The following is a 25,476-nucleotide window of genomic DNA, read 5'->3' as shown; positions in this document are numbered from 1 at the left end:
TGTGTTTGTATAGTAAGTAAATAAGTATGCAATCAATATACACAGGCTGATATGAAAAGTCATAGGTCTTTAGGGTCTGCTGATATGTACAAAATATCTACCAGTTTGTATTAATTATTAAAATAACGTCATGAGTTTGAATTAATTGTTTATAAAATGCCGGTTCAACGGATTGTAATGACGTTTTAGTAAATAATTGATTTCATTCGGCCATATCTTGATAGTAATAATATAAAAAACCGGCCAAGTGCGAGTCGGAGTCGCCCACCGAGGGTTCCGTACTTTTTAGTATTTGTTGTTGTAGCGGCAACAGAAATACATCATCTGTGAAAATTTCAGCTTTCTTGCTATCACGGTTCATGAGACACAGCCTGGAGAGAGACAGACGGACAGACGGGCAGCGGAGTCTTAGTAATAGGGTCCCGTTTTTACCCTTTGGGTATGGAACCCTAAAAATAAGAATAATAACATTTAGAAGATTTATTTTAAACAAAACTTTTTATCATTCCTATCTAAGACACGGGTACAGTCACCATCAAATATATGAGATATATCGGAGCGGCCAAGGTGCTAAAAAATATTTGAACATGAATTTTAACCTGTATAATAGAGGCTTGGTCCAAATATTTGTGCCGCTCCGTGGTGGTTGATTATAAGGTTTCCCATCGTCATCCATACCATAATACTATATACTATATATATATACTATAATATACTACATACTATATTATTACTATATCCATACTTAATATTATAAATGCGAAAGTCTGTCTGTCTGTCTGTCTGCCTGTCTGTGTGTTCCCTCTTCACGCTTAAACCGCTGAATCGATTTAGATGAAATTTGGCATAGAGATAGGTTGAGTCCCTGAAAAGGACATAGGATAGTTTTTATCCCGAAAATCATCCCTTAAGAAAGTAAAAAGCTAAGTGGAATTGAGATAAATAACGAAGTGCCTGCTAATTTGTGTGCATAATATGCCTAAATTTAGATTGCTATGAGATTTTTTCCAGGCGCTATTGTTACTCTAGCTGAGGTTACTGAGTCTACAAAGACGAAGTCGCGGGCAAAAGCTAGTAATCATATAATTAGAACTGAACTATGTAGGTTATCCCCTGTATACATATAGATAATAAAATTTTGTAACTGAGGTGGCGCTTTGGAGAAGGTCTTTACAATAAATGTCTTTTCTTTCTTTCTTTCTTTCAAAAAGAATAAAACGATTACATTAAATAAACAATAAAGAAACAATATCGTGTTTTACACCAGTGTGACAGATAAGCGTTATCGATGCAATGTTATTGGGAATCATAGGTCTCATTTGTCTTCCGATATCGAAGATGGATCGTCTGATTAAGCTCAACATAGCATTCCGGGGCTTTATAGGGAGCGTGAGTAATGTCGCATTGATATTTATTTACCATCGCCCACACTGTTAACTGACAGTTTGTAAACCTTATTACTAAAGGCATAAGGTCCACCGATGGTCAGTTAAGAGTTTTGAATGATTCACGGTTAGGTACAATAGGTAATCACGGTCTATATCCCGGTCAATGTAAGTCAAGTTAAAAGAGTGTTGCTGTTTGTACGGAAGATAGCGATTGAATCATCTAGGCGCGTAGACTAAAATAATGTTGAGCCAAAACCAGGGAAATAAATGTAAATATAATTAAAAAATATATATAAATGTTATGGGACAATCTTACAAAAATCGACCTAGCTTATTCACAATAAGTATGCATTTTTTCGAGAACGATTTTTTCTGCTCTATACAGCACAATCGAGGTTTTTTGACAACCACAAACATATGAAAGGTTAATTCTTTGGGGGAATTAAGTACAGTCGCCAATAAATTAGTGTACCTATTTGTAAAATATTCTTTTTTGGCAGTTTCCCACTTTGCCAAGTCTCCCAGACTCCCCCTAATCTTTGTAATATTGTTTCAGGTACAGAACGCGTGGCGCGCGAACGCGAGCGCGGTGCTTATATACAACGACAGGGACACCACAGTTTTGGAGAAGATGAAGCTGTCCACTGACAATGGACGTGAGTATTTAAAGCATTCAGTTCAATTTATTTATATAAAAGACAACAATGGCCCATAATGGTTAGTAACAATTAAGATTAAAAACTAAGTGTTAGTGGAACAAAAAACAGACATCACTAAATAACATTAACTATCACCTAATAGCGATTATGACACACCCAAAATGCCGCATTATAGGTGTCGTATCTGTCCGCTACGGTAGCCAGGATGGGGTTAGAGCTGGCACGCACTATGCACAGCAGCGAGGCAATTCTCTTGCGTATTATGGCATAGTAGTCATCCGTGCGAGCTTGTGACTGTGAGCTTGAGAAACGGGACAGCCCCAACAACATTTTGAAACCATTATTATATTGGACGCGCAGGGAACTGATGGTCTTCTGCGTATAACTATTAACTATTAAAGTAAGGACGCTAAACCCGAACAATTTCGTACATAGACCCGCCTGTTGCTGTCTATCGCACGCGCGTAATTGGCCTAGCTGATGACTTGACGCGTAGTCTGATCCGCCAGTTTTGATGCTGGCTGTACCTACAAGATATAAAGTAACATACACCAGTACACCTATAATTATGTTTGTATTATATCTGTATAGCGAGCGACAAAGGCCGCCCACCTTCATTGTTTAAGGGCTCAGCATCGAGATATGGTTCAATGTGGCCATGATATGGTACCTATGCAATTACAACACATTACACGCATATAACTAGGTATATGTAATTTGCGCAAAAATAGATTTAATGAATAGATATTATGTACAATGAAAACATCTTTTTTTCTTGCCCTACTATAGTAGTTTTAAACAACATATACTCGTAAATGGGGAGAATGCTATTCGTCATATCATATCCAACTTACTTATTTGACAAAGTTAATACGAATTCTATTTTGGCGCAGATGGAAAAACGGCCGAAATTATAGGTTGAATAATGGCCTTCCTGTGTCTGACATATAATAAATGAAAGAAAACCGGCAAAGTACGTGTCGGACTCGCGCACGAACGAAAAATCACCTTTGTTGTATGGGAGCCTCACTTAAATGTTTATTTTGTTCTGTTTTTAGTATTTGTTGTTGTAGCGGCAACAAAAATACATCATCTGTGAAAATTTCAACTGTCTAGCTATCACGGTTCATGAGATACAGCCTGGTGAAAGACAGCCGGACAGACAGACAGACGGACAGAGGATTCTTAGTAATAGGGTCCCGTTTTTACCCTTTGGGGACAGAACCCTAAAAACGAGATGTAAAGGAGGTTTTTATAGAGATGTAACTCCACTTGTTCCGAAGTTCCGAACAAATGACAGGCCGATATCGTCCGGCGGATAGTCAGTGGGCCCCTTTAGAGTTGGTCAAAAGGTGCCTAGCCTTTTAAAGATAGCATACACCAGGGAATTCGGGACGGGTACCGCCGTGGCCGGGTGGTCTAGTGGTAAGGACGTTAGCCGCGTAAGCTGAAGACGCGGGTTCAATTCCCGCCTCGTCCACCGGTGGACTTGGTCACTTTTTGTTTAGTGTATGATATCTATTTCAGTTTAAACGATGAGTATACCATATTTTTGCCTTGCCTGTACCATCAAGCTGATTCTGATGATGGACACAGGACGTGGCCATAGGAACTCTGTGATAAAACAACGCAACCTAGTTATCTTTGGGTTTGTTAGTTTGTCTTGATGAGTATTAGTTGCCTGTTGTAAGAAAAGTACAGTCAGGGATAAAACCTTGTATCAAAAATGAAATTGACAAAAATCAAATTACAGCTGAGGAGGATAGTTTTTTGGAAAAGTGGCCGAATTCTTGAGCCAATTGAGACTTAATCTCTTCTTCTTCTTCGACCTAGCATTTTCCCGGCCTAGCGCCAGGGTCCGCTTTCCTACTCAATCTTCTCCACTTTGCCCGGTCTTCGGCATCCTCAGGTGTGAGATTGTTCTGTTGCATGTCCGCTATCACGACGTCCAGCCAGCGCTTCTTAGGCCTACCGCGGCCGCGTGATCTAGGGCCTTGGACAGTGAGGTTGAGGCTTCTGTTTCCGACGTAGTCCACACCCGGTCTGCGGCTTATATGGCCATACCACCGGAACTATGAACATTAAATATAAACTGTCGAATAGATTAATCTCTATCGAGGCCAAGAATTGGTTATAAGAACGTGTATTGGCTCAAGTTTAAAATGATACCACAGGCCAATACTTAGATATTAATGTTTACTCGAGTAGCCGCTTTAAATGAAAATAACACAGCTAATTTACATAATCTTCGAGGCTATAAACGTTAAATGGTGAGAAAACTATTATTAGAAAATGTCTAAACTGATTATCGTCTTAAACATTATGTTAGTGATAAAATAATACGAATAGACTAAACTCTGGCTTTTGGAGGTTTCGATAAATGTGATGTTGGCAATGGATAGTCGTTAAACATTGCCGGCGTTAGCCAACTTGCCAAGTCACGCTCGTCTATAAAACACTCTCTGGAAATCACTAACTTTCTGGTCAGGTTTACCCATTGGTCCGGAATTTCCCTAGTTTGTCTTAATTGGGGTTTTAAAAATGTACAGGTATTTTTTTAATCTTATTTTATAGGGGGATTCCCACATTTTTGTAATAAAATAAAGTGTCTTCGAAAAATATCGATTAGAGTTGTCGACCTCTAATATTATTTACATATGATCTGGTATTACTGTATAATATTTATCATGATACTAGCTTCTGCCCGCGACTTCGTCTGCGTGGAATGATGATGATTAATATTAACTACCATAATTATGTCCTTTCCCAGGCCGTTAAACCATCTCCATACCAAATTTCATATAAATCGGTTCAGCGGTTTAAGCATGAAGAGGTAACAGACAGACGGACAGAGAGTTGTTTTCGCATTTAAAATATCAGTAGGGATAAATCGCGATTTATGTTTTATAGCGTTTTATAGATTTAATTTTAAAGCGATTGTTTACTTTCCTGAGGTAAATGTGCACAACGTATTTATTGAGTTAGCGATTACTTCCCGGCTGAATGCCTCGCTGAGTTAATGGGGCTTCATACGGCGCTTATTGGGTCGGGATATAATCTAATATTGTCGGGAAGTGCACCATAAGTTGTAGTATAGTTTACTAAATTTAGCTTCGCACGGGTTACACAAAACCTTAACCTTAACCTAAACCTTCCTCAAGAATTACTCTATTGATAGTTGAAAACCGCATGAAAATCCGTTCAGTCGTTTTTGAGTTGATCGCGAACATACATACATACAAACAGACAGACGCGGCGGGGGACTTTGTTTTATAAGGTGTATTGATAGTCTTGTTACAAAAGGTAATCTCACTTAGGTGTAGTGTAAACATTTCATTAGATAGAACTTGAGAAACAGGAACCCTACTTCTTCGTCATAAAAACCACAATTTACTAAACCTGTCTAACTTAATTACATCTATTAAAACCTGATTCAACAATCGAACAAATAAAGTAAAGCCGTTTTTATCGGTCAGCTGACTTCCACGCCACAGAAACGAGGAAATACCGATCGATTTGCATAGATCTGTAGTTACAGGTGGTTCCGTGATTTTGTCAGCGCTTCCGTATATATATACATCGTTGTTCCGGCTTTAGCCACGGGTCATGGGAGCCGGGGGTCCGCTTGGCAACTAATCCCGAGAATTCGCGTAGCCAATAGTTTTTAGGAGTGCTTTATGTACCCTTCAACCTTTTAGCCTTTTACTTTGGTTTGGACCTAGTTTAAAAAAAACTACTACCTACCAATTGCATTGAGATAAGCTTAAATTTTTGTAATTAGTACTAGCAAAAGGTAGTATAGGTAGGTATTCATAATAGGAATTACCTTTGATCGTTTCTAACAAAACTTAGGTTAATATCTACCTACTGTTAAGGCTAGAAAATTATTTTTGCATTCGCGCTTATTACTCCCTCGACCGAAATACGACACTCAATTCACAAGAAGATATTGTGAAATCTATTAATCATTTCGCGTCTATTCCATAACTCTGTAGGTACATTTAGGTCGATGGTACACAACAACACTATTAACCTATTGACCGCCAAAGACGTCAACTGTCGCGCGCGGCTACAGCCTAAAGCCCAATATCAAACTTCGTTCGCTACGTGGCGTTCAAAGGGTTAACTTACCATCAATGAACCTTATGGCCCTACAATACGGTCTACGAACGGTCAGAGGGTATTCTTTATGGTACATCTGGCTGCATCTGATAGCGGTCGACCTTGTACCAGCCCACGCGAGAGAAAGTCGACGGCCCTTTGCCAACTTAGTACTTGTGTGCAAGTACTGCCGGGCTTATTTAGAGTACGTTACGTACAGCGTATATAATAGTAGTGTGCCTTGTAAAAGTATAAATCACTAAGCGCAAAGAGCAGAAAAAGCGGGCAACAGGCTGGGCAGTGAGCCCGTTAAGGGCCCGTTGTAGTGTTTATTGTATCTAGTTTTCCGCTAAGTTATACAGTAAAGCAGTGGTCTGTGAGACCGTTATATTGATCTAAATAATTAATGTTTTTATCAAAATTGCTCAAGACCCCTAAAATGGTAACATACTAGTTATAATATGCATGTTAATTTGTTTTGTAATTGCACTAACATTATTTTTATTAGCTATGTAAGTTACTAACACATACCTATGGGTGTATTAGGCCTGAAATAAATGACAATTTAATTTAATTTAATTTATACTTATGACTGAATTTGAACAATTTATTGTAAAAATTATTTTAGAGGTTAATTTGACATTCAAACGACAGTTTTAAACCTTGCATGTGTATGTATTACCTTTTAGGTTGCACGAACGCCCCTAATATATTCCAAGCTTTAAGGTCACAAACCAACCCAGACTTTGCTGTGCGTAAACAAGCAAGAATTACTAAATTAACCTAGCGTACCTAGCCCTGGAACCAAACGTCAAATTCCTATACAAATGGCATTGATATTACGTCCTTCCATAACTAGGGGCCCGCACGTGTGTGTCGGCATACACTGGATCGGGTTACCTTGACAATGAAACCCTAGCGCACGTGCCTCCTAACCACTAACCTTTTCACTCCTTTTGAAACGCGACTTTGCCCCATCGGAATAAAGCTGAAATTTACTGTAATTATTTCGCTTAGTTACGATGTTTCTAAAGTGAACCTAGGTTTAGGCATGGTTAGCATTGCCGCGTCATCGATGAACTTAGTGTCTTATCGTTATTAAATTATCACCTTGTTAGGGACACGTGGGTACACATGTGGTTTTGAAAGGTGACATAGGTGACCGAAGCCTGCTAGCTGTGGGCAATCATTTATGCCTCGGCCACGAAACCCCAGGGGATTAGGACTAGTGTATGGTAGAATACATATTAGCGTTTCATTGTCACTATTCTCCATAGCAATTTCAACGCTGTTAAAACGACCTAATTTCACGTTCTAAATCTTGTTTTCTCCCAGACATATAAAATCCGAAGTTGTTGACGATTATGTATACCTAGGACAAACAGTCCAGTTAGGTAGGTCCAACTTCGAGAAAGAGGTCACTCGTCGAATCCGACTCGGTTGGGCAGCGTTCGGGAAGCTCCACAGTATCTTTTCGTCCAAATTGCCGCAGTGTCTTAAGTCAAAAGTCTTTGACCAGTGTGTGTTGCCAGTGATGACATACGGATTTGAGACGTGGGCGCTAACGATGGGCCTCATAAGAAGGCTCAAGGTCACGCAAAGGGCAATGGAGAGAGCTATGCTCGGGGTTTCTCTGCGTGATAGAGTCAGAAATGATGATATCCGCAGTAGAACTAGGGTCACCGACATAGCTCGCAGAATTGCAAACCTTAAGTGGCAGTGGGCGGGGCACATTGCTCGCAGAACTGATGGCCGGTGTGGCCGGAAGGTTCTGGAGTGGCGTCCGCGTACCGGAAGACGAACTGCCGGTAGGCCTCCAACAAGATGGAGCGACGACCTGGTGAAGGTCGCGGGAATTCGGTGGTTGCGAGCGGCACAGGATCGGTCGGAGTGGCGAGCCTTGGGGGAGGCCTATGTGCAGCAGTGGACGTCTATCGGCTGACATGATGATGATGATGATGATATAAAATCCGATCTGATTGCTCCGACTTGTGCAATCGATTCGCAATTTTAGCATAAAAAACATGATTGGGTAGATTGTACTGTCTTTTTATTAAGTAAGTAGGCATCTGGCTGGGATATAAAAACGTTACGTATCACAATACGCTCCTTGATTGGAGTCACACCATAACGCTGTAATTTTACTCAGTATGGTACAACAACACGATGCGTTATGAAAAATGTTGATGCTAAGTCACAGAATAACTAATAGTACGCTAAGTCATTCTTGTTCTAAATAAATAAGGCGTATTAGATAAAACGCACTATTGACAATGACATCTACTTTACTCAAGTAGATAACAACTTTGTTTGCTCAAGCGTATGCAATTTCAGAACATTCTCGATTTCATTTGTTTGTATTAAAATACTATCTTTTTATCATTATTATCACCTGTGTATCACTAGATAGGTAGGTACGTAATCAATTATTGCTCTGTTAATATCATTAATAAACAACACGTCACATAATTACTATTTAGGTACCTACGTGAGTACTTGTTATACTTATGACATATGAAGTTTAAAACAAAATTATAATATATTTCCTTTGAGATGTACAAGTTTATTATATACAACACATAGTTCATGATCAGCAACGCAGGCTTCGTCAAGTGCTTACAACAATAAATCAGCTACAGGCTTCGTCAATCTTAAACACTAAATTAAACTAGGCCAAGTCCCCACTTCGGACCGTAGCCGGTTCAAAAGTCCCCATGACACTGGCAGCGTTGCCCCGTTGAATTGCCAAGGAGAAAAATTAAGGAGGGCAATTATAATTAAAATTCATTTAATATACATTGTAAGTGAATTACCTTATTTATTACAAGCGAGAGAGGTACCTAAGTAAAGTAAGGTAAAATCATGTAGTGTGTGTATCGTGTAAGTGCATGTACTTGCTTAATATACATATAAATACCCCATATAAGGGTGGCGCCCGGCGGATGGTAAGCAAACAACCATTCTCGAATAAATGTGTTTTATTACTGAAGAATAATAGGCTACATAGGTATTTATATATTAAGCAAGTACACTTACACGATACACACACTACAATCACACATAGAGTAAACAATAGCTAAGCGACCTACGTCTCCAATATAACAATGCCTTTAGGGGCCCATTTCTCGAACGGTATTAGACTAATATTATTAGTCAACGTACTGTCAAATCGTATGGGTTACCATGGCAACACGCTAATATTATTAAACTAAAACCGTTCGAGAAATGGGTCCCAGGGCGCTGTTGCGGTTGCCTCACTGGTGCAGCGCGTTCGGGATATTCGCAGATGCGCGCGTGGACGAGTTTTCGGAAAAAAATAAGAGTAGGGTTATTCCCCGTGAACCCCGATATGCGAATTTCACTTAACGCGTTTTTTTTTAACGTATCCCTCGCGTAAAGCGGGGTATTCATAAATGAGTTTAATTATTATTTTTATTTATGAAAATTTTATACTGCACATTTCTCAACTATGTTCTCTGCTCGTAATAAACATTTCTTTGACGTCACAATTGACGTTATTCCATAAACATATTTCTTAAAAACATTAGTGACGCGTCTCGTAGGCAAATTGAATTACTTATGCATGGCGAGCTTGATCTTGTTTGCACAGTCCCATGACAAATAGGTGTAAATAGGTCATGCTAGACTTCCTAGGTATTCAGGGGTCTTGTTTTCTAACGAAGTTACTGAAGGTGCTTTAAATAAGAAGAAGCCCCTAGCTTCCTGCTATTTTCAACCTCTTGAGAGTATAAAGGAGAACTAAGACTTCTCGTTATATAAATCAGAAGAGTGCTCCATATAAAGTGCTTTATTTGAGTCGGCTCTTAGCACACTCTATAGATATTGCTATCTTTTAAATTTAATACTGTTGTCCTTTGTAGAACAGGTATAGATCTTATGATTATGACATTAGTGTTTATCAGTTCACGATTAACTTATTTAACCGTTTTTATTGCACATCAAAAGGCGAAGGAAACCTCTACAATTAAGTCAACATCATCATCTAGATTTTGTTTCAGAAAGTTATAATAATTAGTTAGTTATTAAACCTAAATAATATGTGGTATTTTCTATAAAAAGGACCTTATTGTAGATGACGCTTACGCCATTATTAACGATGCTCCGATATAAATACAATGCCGCGCGACGCTGTGCGGCGTAAGCGCCATCAACAATAAGGTCCCTTTTCATAGAAAATGCCCCATATTACGTCTGTCGCGAACGCGTCTCTCACACTAGAAAGAGAATTTAACCTTTCCGACGCCGTGTCAAACAACAAAGCTGTCACTCGGACGCCACGTCATCGAAATGTCAAAACTGACACTGAACTTTATGCACGTGCACGTAGGTCTATGTTGCTCTGTGGTCTTTGACCGATTAATCCGTCTTTGGCGTTGGACCTGCGGTGCCGATATATCCGTCATTGGCGTCCAAAAGGTTAATGAATCCACAGCCATGCTCAAAGGATTTGTTTTTTGTTTTTCAGGCAACATAAGCGCGGTGTTCACATACAAATGGAAGGGCGAAGAAATAGCCCGTCTCATTGACAACAACACTAACGTGACCATCGGCATCATCAAGGGCCGCACCTTCACACACATCAACAACAACATCAATAAGTAAGCGTGCTTGTTCATATAATTCCCCTTCAACCTCCAGTTTGACGCGATACGACGTCTATACACGGTGGCTAAAAAATGAGTGCATTCCCCTTGCCGTTGCAGGGAGATTTTGGGATTATACTGGGCAACTTTTATTATGGGACGGGATGGGAAAAAAATTTGGCTGTTTCATACAATTTGGCTGGTCTATTTTCTATGGGAGGATAAAAAAATTTTTCGCGATAAACCGGGAGACTCCCTAACCATTTGAAAACCACACCTATCGTGCGCGGCGCGTCACCGTGAAGCTTGAAGAATATTGGGCCGTAGAGTGTAGCCGCGCTCGTCATTTGACGTCTTTGACAGTCGAAGGTTTAATATGAGCCCGGATTCCAACTTACACCCATCTAGGGTTGCCATACGTCACGATTTGTCCGAAAATGTCAGGATTTTTGAACCTTTGTCCGGATTGCGGCCGGACTTGGCAAGTTGACACTTTTAGGAATGACCCACCGCAGAGCGCAGCGCGCGCGCGGCGCTGGGGCGTCGTTCAAGCTACGCCTGTTACAAGAAATGTCAGGATTTTTAGGGTGATGTCAGGATTTTTATCAGGACATTTAATTCTTCCATATGGTAACCCTACACCCATCGGGCTTTGCCTTGAAGATGGCACGCTTGAACTCAGCTACCATCGCATGAGAAAACTCCATTAGCAACAAATAAACCATTGTAATATGCTGCACAAACTTCCGGGAAAATTATAACTACAATTATGAAAAATTAAGTTTTTTCTTACTTTATTGTAGGCTTATAAATTAAATGCGTACGTTACATTGTCCATAACAAGGAAATTTCCTCACATTTCCAATTTCCGCAATGCGGGTACTAATTTTTTTTCCATTAGTGGTTTAATGATGAGATCCTGGACAAGTGCCCATTGCCCAACTAATCAAACTAATGTGACAATTATTACGGCAATCTGTCTAATGCTTAACACGATAATTTTGTTTAGAATGGTAGTCGCGTAAATACGGTTTTTTGCTGATGTTTTTTTTTTAATTTTTATTAAAAAAAAATAAACAGCATTACAGCGAACTAATACACTGTGAAATTTATAATAGACAGTATTTATACAAACATACATATAGAAAGGACAAACATAACAAATGTTGAAGCATTTAGACAGAATAAGGAAAGAGAATTGAAACGGAATGCAATCTCGAGATCTCGCACGAATTTTCGATATTCAATTTCGTTGACTGAAAATCTCGATTGTAGCAATTTCGGTCGAGATCTCGATTAATGTTTTCGAGATATCTATATATTGAAAATTAATTACTTATTTTGAGTAATATTTTTGACCTTAGATTCATGTTGTTCAGGCAGAGCTATTGTGTGGGGCCAGGCGTCGGCAACGTGGAGACCGTCGTAAGGCGTACCTGTGGTTGGAATAAACTGTATTTCTTCTGTTCCAGAACATCGGTGCTGTTCGTGTCAATATCGTTCATTGTGCTGATGGTGATCAGCCTCGCGTGGCTCGTATTCTACTACATCCAGCGCTTCCGCTACATACATGCGAAGGACAGACTTTCGGTAAGCACATGCACACTGTATTTATTATTATTTTTCAACTCATCTAATTACATTCCATGTTAGCGCGAGCTATGCGTACGAGCGTAGTCGAAATCACGGGAAAAACTGTAGCCTGTAGCCGCCAAAGAACAAGAGTACTCGCCTAGTTGGTCGTTTCTAAATTAACACTTAGTAGATCAAACTATATAATGACATATGTACCTACGTACTTTGAACTTTAATATTTAAGAGTCTATGAACCGAAATATTAATCATACTACGATTTAGATAGATCGTATCCTTAATGAATCTAGATGAAGTTCATAACTTGAATACGCCTCTAGTCATAGTTTATTTTTAGGTATATATATATTTTTTATTTGCTACAATTATGTAATTGGCCACTATATTGACATGCAAAACTTTTACACTATACATACATCTAAAAACAACAAGCTTTTAATCCGGAGGTCGCGGGTTCAAACCCCGGCTCGTACCAATGAGTTTTTCGGAACTTATGTACGAAATATCTTATCTTATTTACCAGCCGCTTTTCGGTGAAGGAAAACATCGTGAGGAAACCGGACTAATCCTAACAAGGCCCAGTTCCCCCTCTGGGTTGGAAGGTCAGATGGCAGTCGCTTTCGTAAAAACTAGTGCCTTACGTCAATTCTTAGGATTAGTTGTCAAGCGGACCCCAGGCTCCCATGAGGCGTGGCAAAATGCCGGGATAACGCGAGGAAGATGATGATACATCTAGAAACATTGTAAAACATACACATAGCACATGAAACTGGTGCCTGTTCTCGGCATTTCTACATAAACATAAACATAGATGGTGCAATATAATGAATATAATAATTTGAACCGGTATGACTACGTATACGACGACGACACTTGTCGTGTCTAATGCGAATATTTATTACCTACTTACCTTACAATTTTAAATGGGATTAATTTTTGTCACACTCGACATGTTATGCCTAATGCCTGTTGATGAAATATGCTTGTAACAATTTTTCATGAAAACAGTTTCCCATAATAAGTTGCGTATTGTGTTTTATTTTTAGTTTATATTCATAGTAAGTTGTAGATTTTAGTATGTAGTAAATGTTTTAAGACTGTTTTCCTGTTTTCAGAAACGACTTTGCTGTGCAGCGAAGAAAGCGCTATCCAAAATACCTGTTAAGAGTTTGAAGACTGAAGACAGAGTAAGTTAAAGTTATCACATACCTACTTACTACATTTATTATTATAGACCTTAAATTCTTAAATGCTACTTATCATGTCAGTATTGTCAGTTAAGACACCACTCAAGAATTTTTAATTTGCCAAGGACTACCAACTGTTTGGAAGTAACCTACGAGCAATTAAATCTTAAAGTCCATAACAGACGGAGCGATAACGATACAGGTGCTAGACAGAGAGCGATATATATTCTGGTATCGTTGGCGTGTGTGGTGCTTAGCGATACTCTAAGATATCTGTCGGTATCTCAGGTATCTGCCAATGTATTATCGCACCGTCTGTGACGAGTTTTAGGGTTGTTGATTCTAATTCGCGGACAACTCCAGAGAGTCCAGTCGCGTTTGAAAAATTCTGTAACCTGTAATCTCTACTCGTTTCTCTAGCTAACAAACATATTTGTAAAAAAAAACACGTAGAATACTCGGTTGGAACGAAGTTAAGACAGGGTTGTGACGACGCAGCGTCTTACGTAAGCAAACAACTCTATGAATGTTACGCTTTTTTTCGCCTAGCCGTACCCAGCCTCCGTACCGTGCGATAGAAACATCGTTCCAAAAATATATACAAACATCGATTAGGGTTAAGGAGGGAACGGTGGCTCGCTCAACCTAATTTCAACACGAGAGAGGCGATGTTTGGGCGACTGAGCCACTCTTCGAGCTGAGCCACTGTTTCTGTCTTGACCCTACACTAGAATACAAATGTTGCCTATTTGTCTTCTATAAAATGCGATCCAGGTACTTTTCCGACGACCTCCAGTGATACGCGGACGCGGAGTTAAGAATTTTCTACACGATTTATTAACTGTCATATTAAACACCACTTTATGTTTTCAGGAAGTTCAAGGCGACGGCGAGTGTTGCGCCATCTGTATAGAGCCTTACAAAGTGTCCGAGACGCTCAGATCTCTGCCTTGTAGGTGAGTCAATACAAAAAACCGGCCAAGTGCGAGTCGGACTCGCGCACCGAGGGTTCTGTACTTTTTAGTATTTGTTGTTAAAGCGTCAACAGAAATACATCATCTGTGAAAATTTCAACTGTCTAGCTATCACGGTTCATGAGATACAGCCTGGTGACAGACGGACAGACAGACAGACAGACAGCGGAGTCTTAGTAATAGGGTCCCGTTTTTACCCTTTGGGTACGGAACCCTAAAAATATATCGGGATGACAGATTAAATAATTTCACACAGACAGATGTACGAAAAGTCACGTGACCTTTTCTATACATTATTGGCGTTTTCTATTAAGAATTGTTATCTTGGCTATTGGCTAGATTTAGTACATTGTACAGGGTACTAAATGGTCTCATAATATAATAATGAACTTGATATAATCTACAATTTGAATAGAGCTAGAAATAAAAGGTGTTTTACTGACATTTTCATAGACGCATACTGTATAAATATTTTTGTACCAAATTCCATTATTTTAGGCGGAGAATTTTATAAGAAATTCGGTTATACACTAACTTACTTGGCTGGCGCGATGACCCAAAATGAGTCTTGGTCTTGGTCTTGACACAAGAACTAATTTTTTGATTTTTTTCCCATGCAAAACAGAACATTTGCTTTCTAATATGAGATAAAAAAGAAAAACACTACAAAACATAATATGTATTCACTAGACTTATATTGACCGGGATATAGACCGTGATTACCTTTTGTTTTGTTTACGAGCTCTAGTGAAACTAACCGTGAATCATTCAAGACTCTTATAATATATATTGTCTGTCAGTCGCCAATCACAAGGTAATAAACCATTTGTGGTAGGTATTCCGCCAGAATAGACATGCATATTCTTATTTATACATTTTTACGTTACTAATTATCTTGTGTGTTTCCAGACACGATTTCCACAAGAATTGCATCGATCCGTGGCTCTTAGAGCACAGAACGTGTCCGATGTGCAAAATGGACATACTGAAGTATTATGGCTTCGTGGTAAGTTGTTTTTTGACGGCCTCCTAACCTATAGTATTTTTCAAACTCGATAGGTAGAGTGTCATCTCCATATAATTTATAACCTAAAATCGCCAAATTATACAAAATTGTATTTTTTTTTCATTTATTTATTAACACAAAGCATATACATTCTTAAAATTATGCGACCTGCTGTAGCCAGGTACGTTCGGATATGCAGATGACACTACGGTTATTGAAAGCTACATACCCAATTCACGAGCTAGTGGAGCCCAAATTCAGGCGCTCAGGGAGGCAATGGTCGAACGCATGAACGTGTCACTGAAGGCAGTCTCCGATTGGGGCGAAGCCAATCTGGTTGCGTTCAATGCTAGTAAGACTCAGGCGTGTCTTATCTCCGCTAAACGGAGTCCATTCCATCTCACTCCTACTTTCCGAGATGTATCCCTTCCGTTAACCGACCATCTTGAGCTGCTCGGAATCTCGCTGACCTCGAAACTCAACTTCGGCCCGCATATCGAGTCGAAAGCACAGTTAGCGGCAAAAAAGCTAGGCATCCTCAACAAGGTGAGGCAGTATTTTACACCTAGGCAACCTTTACCAATCACAAGTCCGATCGTGTGTAGAATACTGTTCTCATCTGTGGGATGGCTCTGCAAAGTACCAGCTTGAGGCGCTCGGGTCAGTTGAGAGGAGGGCCAAGATAATCATCAATGACAGCAATCTGACGAATGCTCGACTCCAAAGTCTGGAGCATCGTCGCAAGGTTGCCAGCCTGTCGATCTTTTATAGGATACATTTCGGAGAGTGTGCCGAGGAACTGCACAACCTTATTCCTCCGTCCCATTTTTACCATCGGACCACAAGGCAAACGCCACTCCGGCATCGCTTCATGGTAGGAACTCCAAAAATACGCACGAAGCGTTTTGCTTCCACATTTCTTATGCGAACTGCCAAGGAGTGGAACGCCCTGCCCGAGTCTGTGTTTCCGCATGAATACAATTTGAGGCTCTTCAAGGCAAGAGTTAATAGGTATCTCATAGGTAAGCGTGCTCCACCGTAGACCACATCATCACTTACCATCAGGTGGGATCGTGGTCAAACGCCTGCCTATTCATCATAAAAAAAAAAAAAATGGCAGCGAACAATAAGCCCCCTAAGGCTTAACTGCCGCTGTATTGAAATGACACCTGTCAGCGTACCCATTGAGTTTCCGAGTTATGGATGTTATGTATGTAAGTATGTATTCATGTATTCATCTATATACGTATGTATGTCGCCTAGTATCCATAGTACAAGCTTTGCTTAGTTTTGGGCTAGGTCGAACTGTGTAAGATCGTCCCCAATTAGTTATTAATAAAAAAATCTAATTAACAGCCATTTGGATGAATTTTCGAGGTTTTTAACCGCTCAGTTCAATTCAAACGTCATTGTCGTTGGATCTGACCAAATTACACTTGGTTTGACCTGATTCAGATTCCAAATCTGTCCTTTTGGTTTTCCGATTAACAGCAAATGAACGACAAAGTTTTACAAAAACGTTTGATCATTGGCCACATCATTGGTCCTGTAGATTGTAGTTGGAAATAGTAACAAATGAACGACAGAATTTTACAAAAACGTTTGGTCATTGGCCACATATTATTTCCTGTAGATTGTAGTTGGAAATATTACAAACTAAAATATTTTCCACGTAAAAATATGAAAAACGAAACCAATTACTTTAAAACCAATGACCATGACGCTGTCATAGCGGAGGTTAACGGACGATAATCCACCGTGACACTACCACAAAGAAAATAAAGAATAAAGTGCAATGTGAGATGTGAGATAAACGCTCGAAACACAAAACATTATTTACAAATTGCTTGTTTACTTTTTAAAACAAGATTACATCGTGTAGGTCGAAGGTTAATGAGATATGCAGTGTTTGAATTTATTTTTGTCTGTTGCTTATAGTCACACTTTTTAATCGGTCTCTGCGTTATTGATTCCGGCTGGGTTGCACCAAACTTAGTTTTGGAATAAAGGAAATATATAATAACTTTACACCTTGAGTTAAATGCCGCATTAGAATGTCTTGGTAGCTCAATTGATAAAAAGTGAACGGGTCTCCCACAGCTGCAAGTTAAAGATTAGAATCTTGCTCTAGGGTCTTTTTCCATTTTTTTATTTTTTTCATAATACCCCTCAGTAAAACTGAACAATCCATATGGATTTTTAACGCAAAATGTTCTGACTCAGGTAAGTATTGCAGGATCACTTAAGTAAGCTGATGATGCCGGTTGTTCGATTCCGGTTTCAGCTAACGGAGGGCTTGGTCACATTCTTTAATATATGACATCTATTTAAGTTGGGCTATTCCCACTAGTTACCACCAAGTTGTTACTAGTGGTAACTACTGGGAATAAAAATTTCCATCTTTTACCAGTGGTAACTATTGGAAAAAATAATTCGCGTAGTTACCACCAACTCGGTTTTTAGCTAACTACTGGAAATTATTTATCCTAGTAGTTACCAGTGATAAAAGTCGGGGAAAAAAATCCCAGTAGTTACCACTGGTAATAACTTGGTGGAATAAGCCTTTCAGTTTAGTATTTTTCCTTAGTTCACGGGAAGCCAGGAGAGCATCCTGCAGCTGGAGGTGGAGGAGGCTCGCAGCCGCGCCATCAGCCCCGCGCGGAACCGCCACCCGCTCACACTGGTGAGAACGCCTAATATTTAAAATAACGCATCCATCTTTATTTGGGTTGCTATGCCCATCTTTGTAGTCATTTTATTTATGTGTGCTTCGATGCAAAATTATTGCAGGGGCAGAGGGGTTCTTCCTATATTTACATACAATCAGCGGCGGAATATACATACAAGCTCTCAGTAAATTTTTTAATTTCGAAAAAAGGAAAATATGACTGACATTTATCAACGAAAGTTATTCTCTATAAAAATACCCTGCCCGCAGCTTTGAATATTACCCATTTCTTGCTTTTAAAAAATTAAGAAAGGCCGGTGACGTGTTCATGCTCATTCTCATGCTCATTATTATGTTATGTTCTTCGTGTCCGTGTCCATGTCCATGTTCATGTTCGTGTCCGTCATCCTCATCCTCACTTTCATTATCATTGGTCTCATTACATATTTTGCAATAGCATGGTCTGTGACGGCAAAATCTGACACTTACCTACATATTTCGCACTAGGATGGTCTGTGACGGCAAAATCTGACACATATTTCATACTAGGATGGTCTGTGACGGCAAAATCTGACACTTATAAATTTCGTACTATAGTATGGTCTGTGACGGCAAAATCAACACTTTTTTTTAGTTTAACTATATAGCTCCCATCCGCCAACCGTCCGGAAGGAACTTCGTTCCAAAAATTGGTCAATAAAAGTTTTAATTGGCTAAAAAAATCTATGTCAAACCTCTTGCGCGGCAGTACAACATTTTGTCTTTGTCAACATGCGCGCTGTACAGTTGAGTCGCTCGCGGCACAATTCCCATGGAGTCATTTTTGAGCTCCATTCAGACTTCTACAGTTATTCTAGTTGTCTAATTCGTTGCATACAACGGTTTGAATTAACAGCAGTGAGTAAAACGTAAAAGCTATGTTGTTGTTTCAGCTAACGAGCGACAACTCGTACTCTGAAGCGGGCAGCTCGCGCTCGTCGCGCGCCTCCTCGCCTGACGAGCTGGTGCCGTCGCTGCCGCGGCGCGACACCCAAGACAGGTTACATCTCTCTTCCTAACCTCATTATACCATGTGAATGTGAAACAATTAGTATACCGTCATTATGATAATTGATACCTGAGATTGTCCGTGAAACATTCACGGCATTGCGAACTTAGTAGGTTATACTGATCACTTGATCAGCCTAACGCGCTGGCCACGACATTGCGCGACTCGCTTAGGCTAAGGCGACAACCATAGGTTAGAGCGAGACACAGCGATCGGAGCTTTCGTTCTTACCTATGGTTGTCGCCTTAGCCTAAGCCAGTCGCGCAATGTCGTGGCCAGCGCGTTAGTCTCAATCTTCAGGAATCAATGTTAATTGTTTGCTAAATTATCTCGAATTGTCCTTTCAGCAAACTTTGTATGGTAACTTTCAAAGTTCTTCACACTGCTAGACGGCTCTCCCGCATAGACGACCTGTGAACGTTTTGAACGTTATCATACTAATTTTGCTGTCACTACAGTATTCGATAAAATCCCGTATACGGTAAACGGGAAAAAATTACACCGCACACCTAATTCATTGAGGAAAAAAAATTTCCTTAAAAAAAACGGACACTTCCTAAATGTTGAAAGTTTAAAAATTCTGGCAGTGGGTAGAGAAAACGACCGCTTTTTTCTTGGTAGGTTTGAAAAACATCTTCTCTGTTTAACTCTACTCAATATACGCGAATCCGTTTTCATAGTTTTATCTGTTATTCTTTTAAAATTCGGAGGCTTAAAAAATGTAATAATCAGGGATGTTGCGGATGCCGATTTTTTGACATGATTTTTAAAGGCTCACATCCGCGGATGCGGATGCGGATGCCGAGATTAGGCACATAAAAAACGTCAAATATTACACTTTAGTAATTTTTATTACAAAAAAAACTAATCTTTTAGTATTTGAACAAGATTATAGGTGCCCCACAATCGCATTACTATACTAAAGTCCAAATAAAACAAACTTTTCACTTCTTGTCGCTGTCCGTTATAGGCTAAAGTGCTGGGTCGACGAATCACAAAAACGAAATGAGATTCCTATTGGCTAATGACGAAATTACCTAGCACTCACGCCGCCGCTAAGACGTTCCTGTACCTGCCTGTTCCACATCCGTATCCGCATTAAGCTCCGCATCGATTTTATGCGGATGCGGATGCGGATGTTGAAAATAATGCGGAAGTTCCGCGGATGCGGATGCGAATATTCGCAACATCCCCGGTAATAATGTAGAATGCTATGTCATGAAATCTGTAACAGATTTTTAGTAAAAACCATTATTTTCAGATCTCACACATCGTCACCTGACTGCATCGGGCCGCGCGCCGATACGTCGGCCGCGCAAGACTGAGACGGAACACGGCTGTACGGCCGCGTCACACAGGTGTGACTGGGACAGCTAGAGCCCTCCGTGCGTAACCGTCAGTGTTGACCGTCAAGTGCGCTGTCTGAGGTTTTATAGTCCATTCATTGAAAATTGACTTCGGATATATAGTAGTGTTGAAACGAAATGACAACAGGAGAAACGAATATGTTTATCAGCGGGCTACCACATACAACATTTATGGTAAAACAGTTCTAACAGTTCAATTGAAGCCAAATTATCCCTCAAAACTAAATAAAAATGCGAAAAAAGACATTGAAAATCAAGATTGAATACTATGTAAAACGTAATTATTATTATATTAAACGTATTCGTTAATTGTTTTGACAGCTGTTGTTAGAAAGGAACTTGTATTACAAGTTACAAGCTTTTGAGAAACGTGCCCCTGCTGTGTGTAAAGAATGGACTATAAAAGCCATTATTAGAGCGTACTATAGCTGTCTTCCTCCGTCTATAATAAATAAAAGAGACAGAGTAATCACAGCGCCCCATCGGAAAGACATCTGTTTGAGTGAAGTGAGTCAGTGATGTGTTCATAAATAACCTTAGAATAAAATACTCATGGTACTTCCAGTGACGTTAGGTGGACAAGTGATATTTTAACGTAAGCTAGTTATACCACGCCGCCTAGTCGACGGGCTCCATCTAGGTTTCCTATATTGAGCCCTAATCTCACATAAGATATGCGTAGATATGCCTAGAGTTAGACCAAGCTAAGTTAGCAGCGATTTTCATAGCTCAGACTGTGCAAGTGACGTCAAACTTATATGAAATAACTGTTTCACAGTCTGTGGTATCAAAATCGTTTGACAACTTAGCTTAGTCTAATTCTAGTCAGTTTATAATGTAACGTCAAGTGGGGTAACATTAGACAAAGGAAATATTCCCCAATTATAATAATATGAACGTGGCTGACAGCAGTGTACTTTTTACAATATTTGAATCAGGATTTACTAGTGTTAGGGTAAATTTTTCAAGGGCTTATTATTTTCGCGGCGACAGAAAAATTAAAGAGCAGCAAACTATTTGCAACTAAAATAATAACTTTTTTTTTTTTTTTTTTTTTTTCCTATCTGGCTTTTACTCCCCGCAATTTTGCACGGGGTGAATTTGCCAATGTCGGTTTTTGACTTTCACACGTGAGGAGAATGTTCGGTAATAATAACTTGTCAGCGATTAAATATTTTGGCAATCATTTATATTAAATGAGCTTTAAACTAAGCTCCGTCTAGTTACGTTGTGAAGTAATTTTTCTTTTTAAGAAACAGACCGACGAACTCCAGCTAACTAGACGGACAGCTAACTATTTCTGGGCGGTTGGCCCTTCGGGCATTTAAAGCTACCTAACCTTGATTTATTTTATATGCAATCTCCATTGAACAATTAGAGTAGGCCATTTTCAACTTTTTATCCGCTGTCATGTTTCCGCTTAATTAGTTAATTCAGTCGCCAAAACAATAAATAACTCGATGCTAGTTTATATTGAAACAAATCCGAAAATTGATTACTTAGCTGCTACTTTTTACTTTATACTAGTCTCCGCAATTAGTCGCCAACTTATTATTTTTGCTACCCCCTTTAATTTTTTATAAATCCCTAAATCAGATTAATTTGTCGCCGCGTTAAATACATGCCTTTTTCAAGTAGCTAGAGTTCATTGACAATTTTTTTTGTCTAAAGTTACCCCAGTTCCCTGAAAAGGCATCTCTACGCAATCTTCTGGGTCCTGTAACCTACAACCTTTGCGATGTAGAAGAAACTATGTTTTCCCCATGGGTGGGTGCTACCTGAATTAGCCTAGATAAGTCGCAGTTAGCATCCCTTTCCTACAAAGTTATTTAAAGTGGGACAAATGCTTTTACAACTATGTTCTAGCTAGTAATATAGTGGTTTAGTTGCAGAAGGCTGATAAGTATTTTTATTTTGTACATGTTTTAAATTTGTTTTAAACCTTATGTGGACGGAATAAGGTATACAATGTATAATAAACTTATAGTTTTATTTACTATGTTTGATGGTTCTTTTTTTTTGTACAGATTCTATCAGAAATATGCGGAGCGGTTTAAATGTCAATGCGTGTTCAGATATTTTTCATGTCTAATGAGATATAATCGGCCTTTTGCACTTGACTTAATCAATTTAGTACCAATATTAAATGATTTTACTATTTAAACTTTTAATATGCTTAGAATAATTAGAAACATGGTGATTTCTTTATATTTTAACCAATGAAGTTTTAGTAGCCATATCGTTTTTATATGTTTGAATACCATTTGGAAGTATTTGTGCTTAAAAAAAAAGGATTGACTGTTGATCTCATATATGCGTGTTATGTAACTTCACTGCTATATTATATTGTTTTGAATATTTTACTTTAACTTGTCAAACAATAGCTAGATATATTCGCGTACAAATGTGTTAAAAAAGCAACAATATATTTAAATTATTCAAGAACGCTATTGGCGTCATTCTTTTCGATACTCGCCTTGCGTTTCTTATCGCAAGCCACGCCTTTACCATTTCTTGACACCTTATAAACTGTTACAAACAAAAGTTACCTATTATTATTTGACGTGGCGTAACATATTCAATTTGTGTGATCTCTTGCGTCAAATAAATAGTAACATAAATGTCCCAGTGCTCGACACCGTCCCATTAGTTCGCACCTTCAATCTTAATTTCAAGCAATAGAGGCAACAAATGGGGTGTACAATTACTAGGACGTTTACATTAGTCAGAGCAATAGTAGTTAAACGGGCGAGCTCAAAATGAATTGAGCATAACTAGATTAAGAGTGTGGGTAGATCATTTTGAATACCTAACCCACTTAGCTAATTTTGATGCTACCTTGAAGCTTTTGTATGTGAATATGTCTACTATGTTAATGATTATTGACAGATTGTATGCAACCTCACCATCGGTTGTGGATCTAGGGCCATACATTATGTAAAGTGTATCCGTCCATATATTTTGCTATTTCATTTTATATTTAGGAGGATACAACCGCCACACGTTTCACTGAATTGTATTTTATTATGTACGCATTAAGGTTCGGAATCGAATGGTATCACAATTATTTTTGCAGTCGCGATCAGATATCGGAGCTGCCGAGATGCTCAAAATCTGAACACGCACTCTAGCGCCTTGACAATAGAGGCGTGTTCAGATATTTCTGAGCACCTTGGCCGCTCCCATATATCTGATGGCCTGTAGGTGGTTAACTTTTTTAAATCCGGTCCTGGGCACGTCGTATCGTTTTTGGTGAGAGTGTGACCGGGGCTTATTAATGGGGCGTTTTGTTTGAGGGTTATGGTCCTAATATTTTCGTTAAGGTTTGGCAGTTCAGTTATCAATCTGCAGTCGAGCTAGGTAGCGGTTATAGGGCACCCGACGTGGCTATGTGGTAGTTAATAAAATCTAGTCTGAAATTAACTTCAAGTTACGCTTTTTAATGCAATTATTTTATGTGGGTTTGTGCTAAAATGGAACATGCCCCAAATCAATATTTTACATATAACTTTTGTTACGACGTAAGGTATTCGTAAATATGATTTATTTGGTTGTGACTACCATTTTTAAACAGGTTTGCGTTTTATAAAAGGCTAGGGACCTCTTTCCACTAAGCGTATTGTGTTAGAGATTAGAGAGAGGTTTGTCTTTAAGCAATTCCGGTTAACATGCTGTTTGTGGATGAACAGAAGTCACTTTTTATCAATAAAAACTGTAGGTATTTTCATTTAATATTTAAATTATTACACAGAGCGATGTGAACCGCGGGAGTAGTTGCGTTCAGAACCACAAGCCTTTTATAAAACGGGACCCTAGTGAATCTAGTGGTGGTTCATTCGTCAATGGGAAGCTGCAGGCTTGTAAATACGAAAACATTTCAAGGAACTAACCTAACTTTTAACATTTTTATACATCTATGATAGACTAATGAAGTTATCTTATTAACACAATAAAATAATTGCATTCACAAGCGATATTTGTTCAAATGTTTATTTTATAAGAAACAATATTTACGTTTAGCTGTAAGTAAGCATTTAAGTTATAGCTTAATACATTTTAGGTAGGTACTTATACGAAAATCTAACCGATTTTTATAACAAAGGAGACTGGTATGTACTTGTAATTCAGTTAATGATGTTAACATTAATGATACATTCCCATCTGTGCGTGGATACCACGTCTACGTGAAGTTAAGATAAAAACAATAAAAACCAATACAGTATTGATATTTGCGTTTTCTTTGACCTGTGCTAGTGTGCCCTTATAAGAAAATTGCTTCTAGTCTGATTTGTAGTTAGCATTGAATAGATACTGACGACCAAATATTTCGTAAAACATCCTTATTTCTATGGCAGCCATTCTAAAGGGGCCCACTGACTATCAGTCCGCCGGACGATATCGGCCTGTCAGTTGTTCGGAACTGTCAAATTTTTGTTCTAACTGACAGCCCAATATCGTCCGGCGGACTGATAGTCAGTGGGCCCCTTTAAAGTGTGCTCCGCGGACCCCTAGGGCTCTGCCAAAGCCTCTGTGGGGGCTCCGCGAGAAAAAATGGAAAAAACAATAACCAGCTCTTCCGCGCCGTGCCCGTACGTACAAAATGACACCAGTCACCATCACTCTGTCATGACGCCCAACATTCGTAACATTCCTCAGCCGTGCACGGAATTCGCGCGCGGACAGTAGGTACTCTATACACTACAGTACACCTTAATTTTAGTAAATTGAGTAATTAAAACAAAAACATATGCAAAATCATTTATTACACCAAAAAGATCTTATTGATATTTATGCTTAATAGCGTGTTACAATTGAGCAAAAATCTTGATTCTATTTCAGAATCAGAAACCCTAGTGTAAATGTCATTCGATAGCGTGACGA

The 25,476-nt window shown here is 39.1% G+C and overlaps 1 protein-coding gene across 2 annotated transcripts in view; it reads left to right on the top strand.

Moving 5' to 3' along the window:
* LOC134747264 (E3 ubiquitin-protein ligase goliath-like) overlaps positions 1-21,196 on the top strand; it is a 104,506-nt gene extending 83,310 nt beyond the window's left edge. For both annotated transcript variants that reach the window (XM_063681879.1, XM_063681880.1), the window contains 9 exons: positions 1,945-2,044; positions 10,635-10,767; positions 12,225-12,342; positions 13,461-13,532; positions 14,406-14,488; positions 15,416-15,512; positions 18,100-18,195; positions 19,113-19,219; positions 20,490-21,196. In XM_063681879.1, the coding sequence (XP_063537949.1) occupies positions 1,945-2,044; positions 10,635-10,767; positions 12,225-12,342; positions 13,461-13,532; positions 14,406-14,488; positions 15,416-15,512; positions 18,100-18,195; positions 19,113-19,219; positions 20,490-20,553 (870 nt within the window). In that variant the 3' untranslated portion in view covers positions 20,554-21,196. The remainder of the gene's footprint in view (positions 1-1,944; positions 2,045-10,634; positions 10,768-12,224; positions 12,343-13,460; positions 13,533-14,405; positions 14,489-15,415; positions 15,513-18,099; positions 18,196-19,112; positions 19,220-20,489) is intronic.
* The last annotated feature ends 4,280 nt before the right edge of the window (positions 21,197-25,476 follow it).

The sequence above is a fragment of the Cydia strobilella genome, chromosome 14 (assembly GCF_947568885.1).
Source record: "Cydia strobilella chromosome 14, ilCydStro3.1, whole genome shotgun sequence".
NCBI classification, from domain to species: Eukaryota; Metazoa; Arthropoda; class Insecta; order Lepidoptera; family Tortricidae; genus Cydia; species Cydia strobilella.
This window is presented reverse-complemented; position numbering and strand designations above follow the sequence as displayed.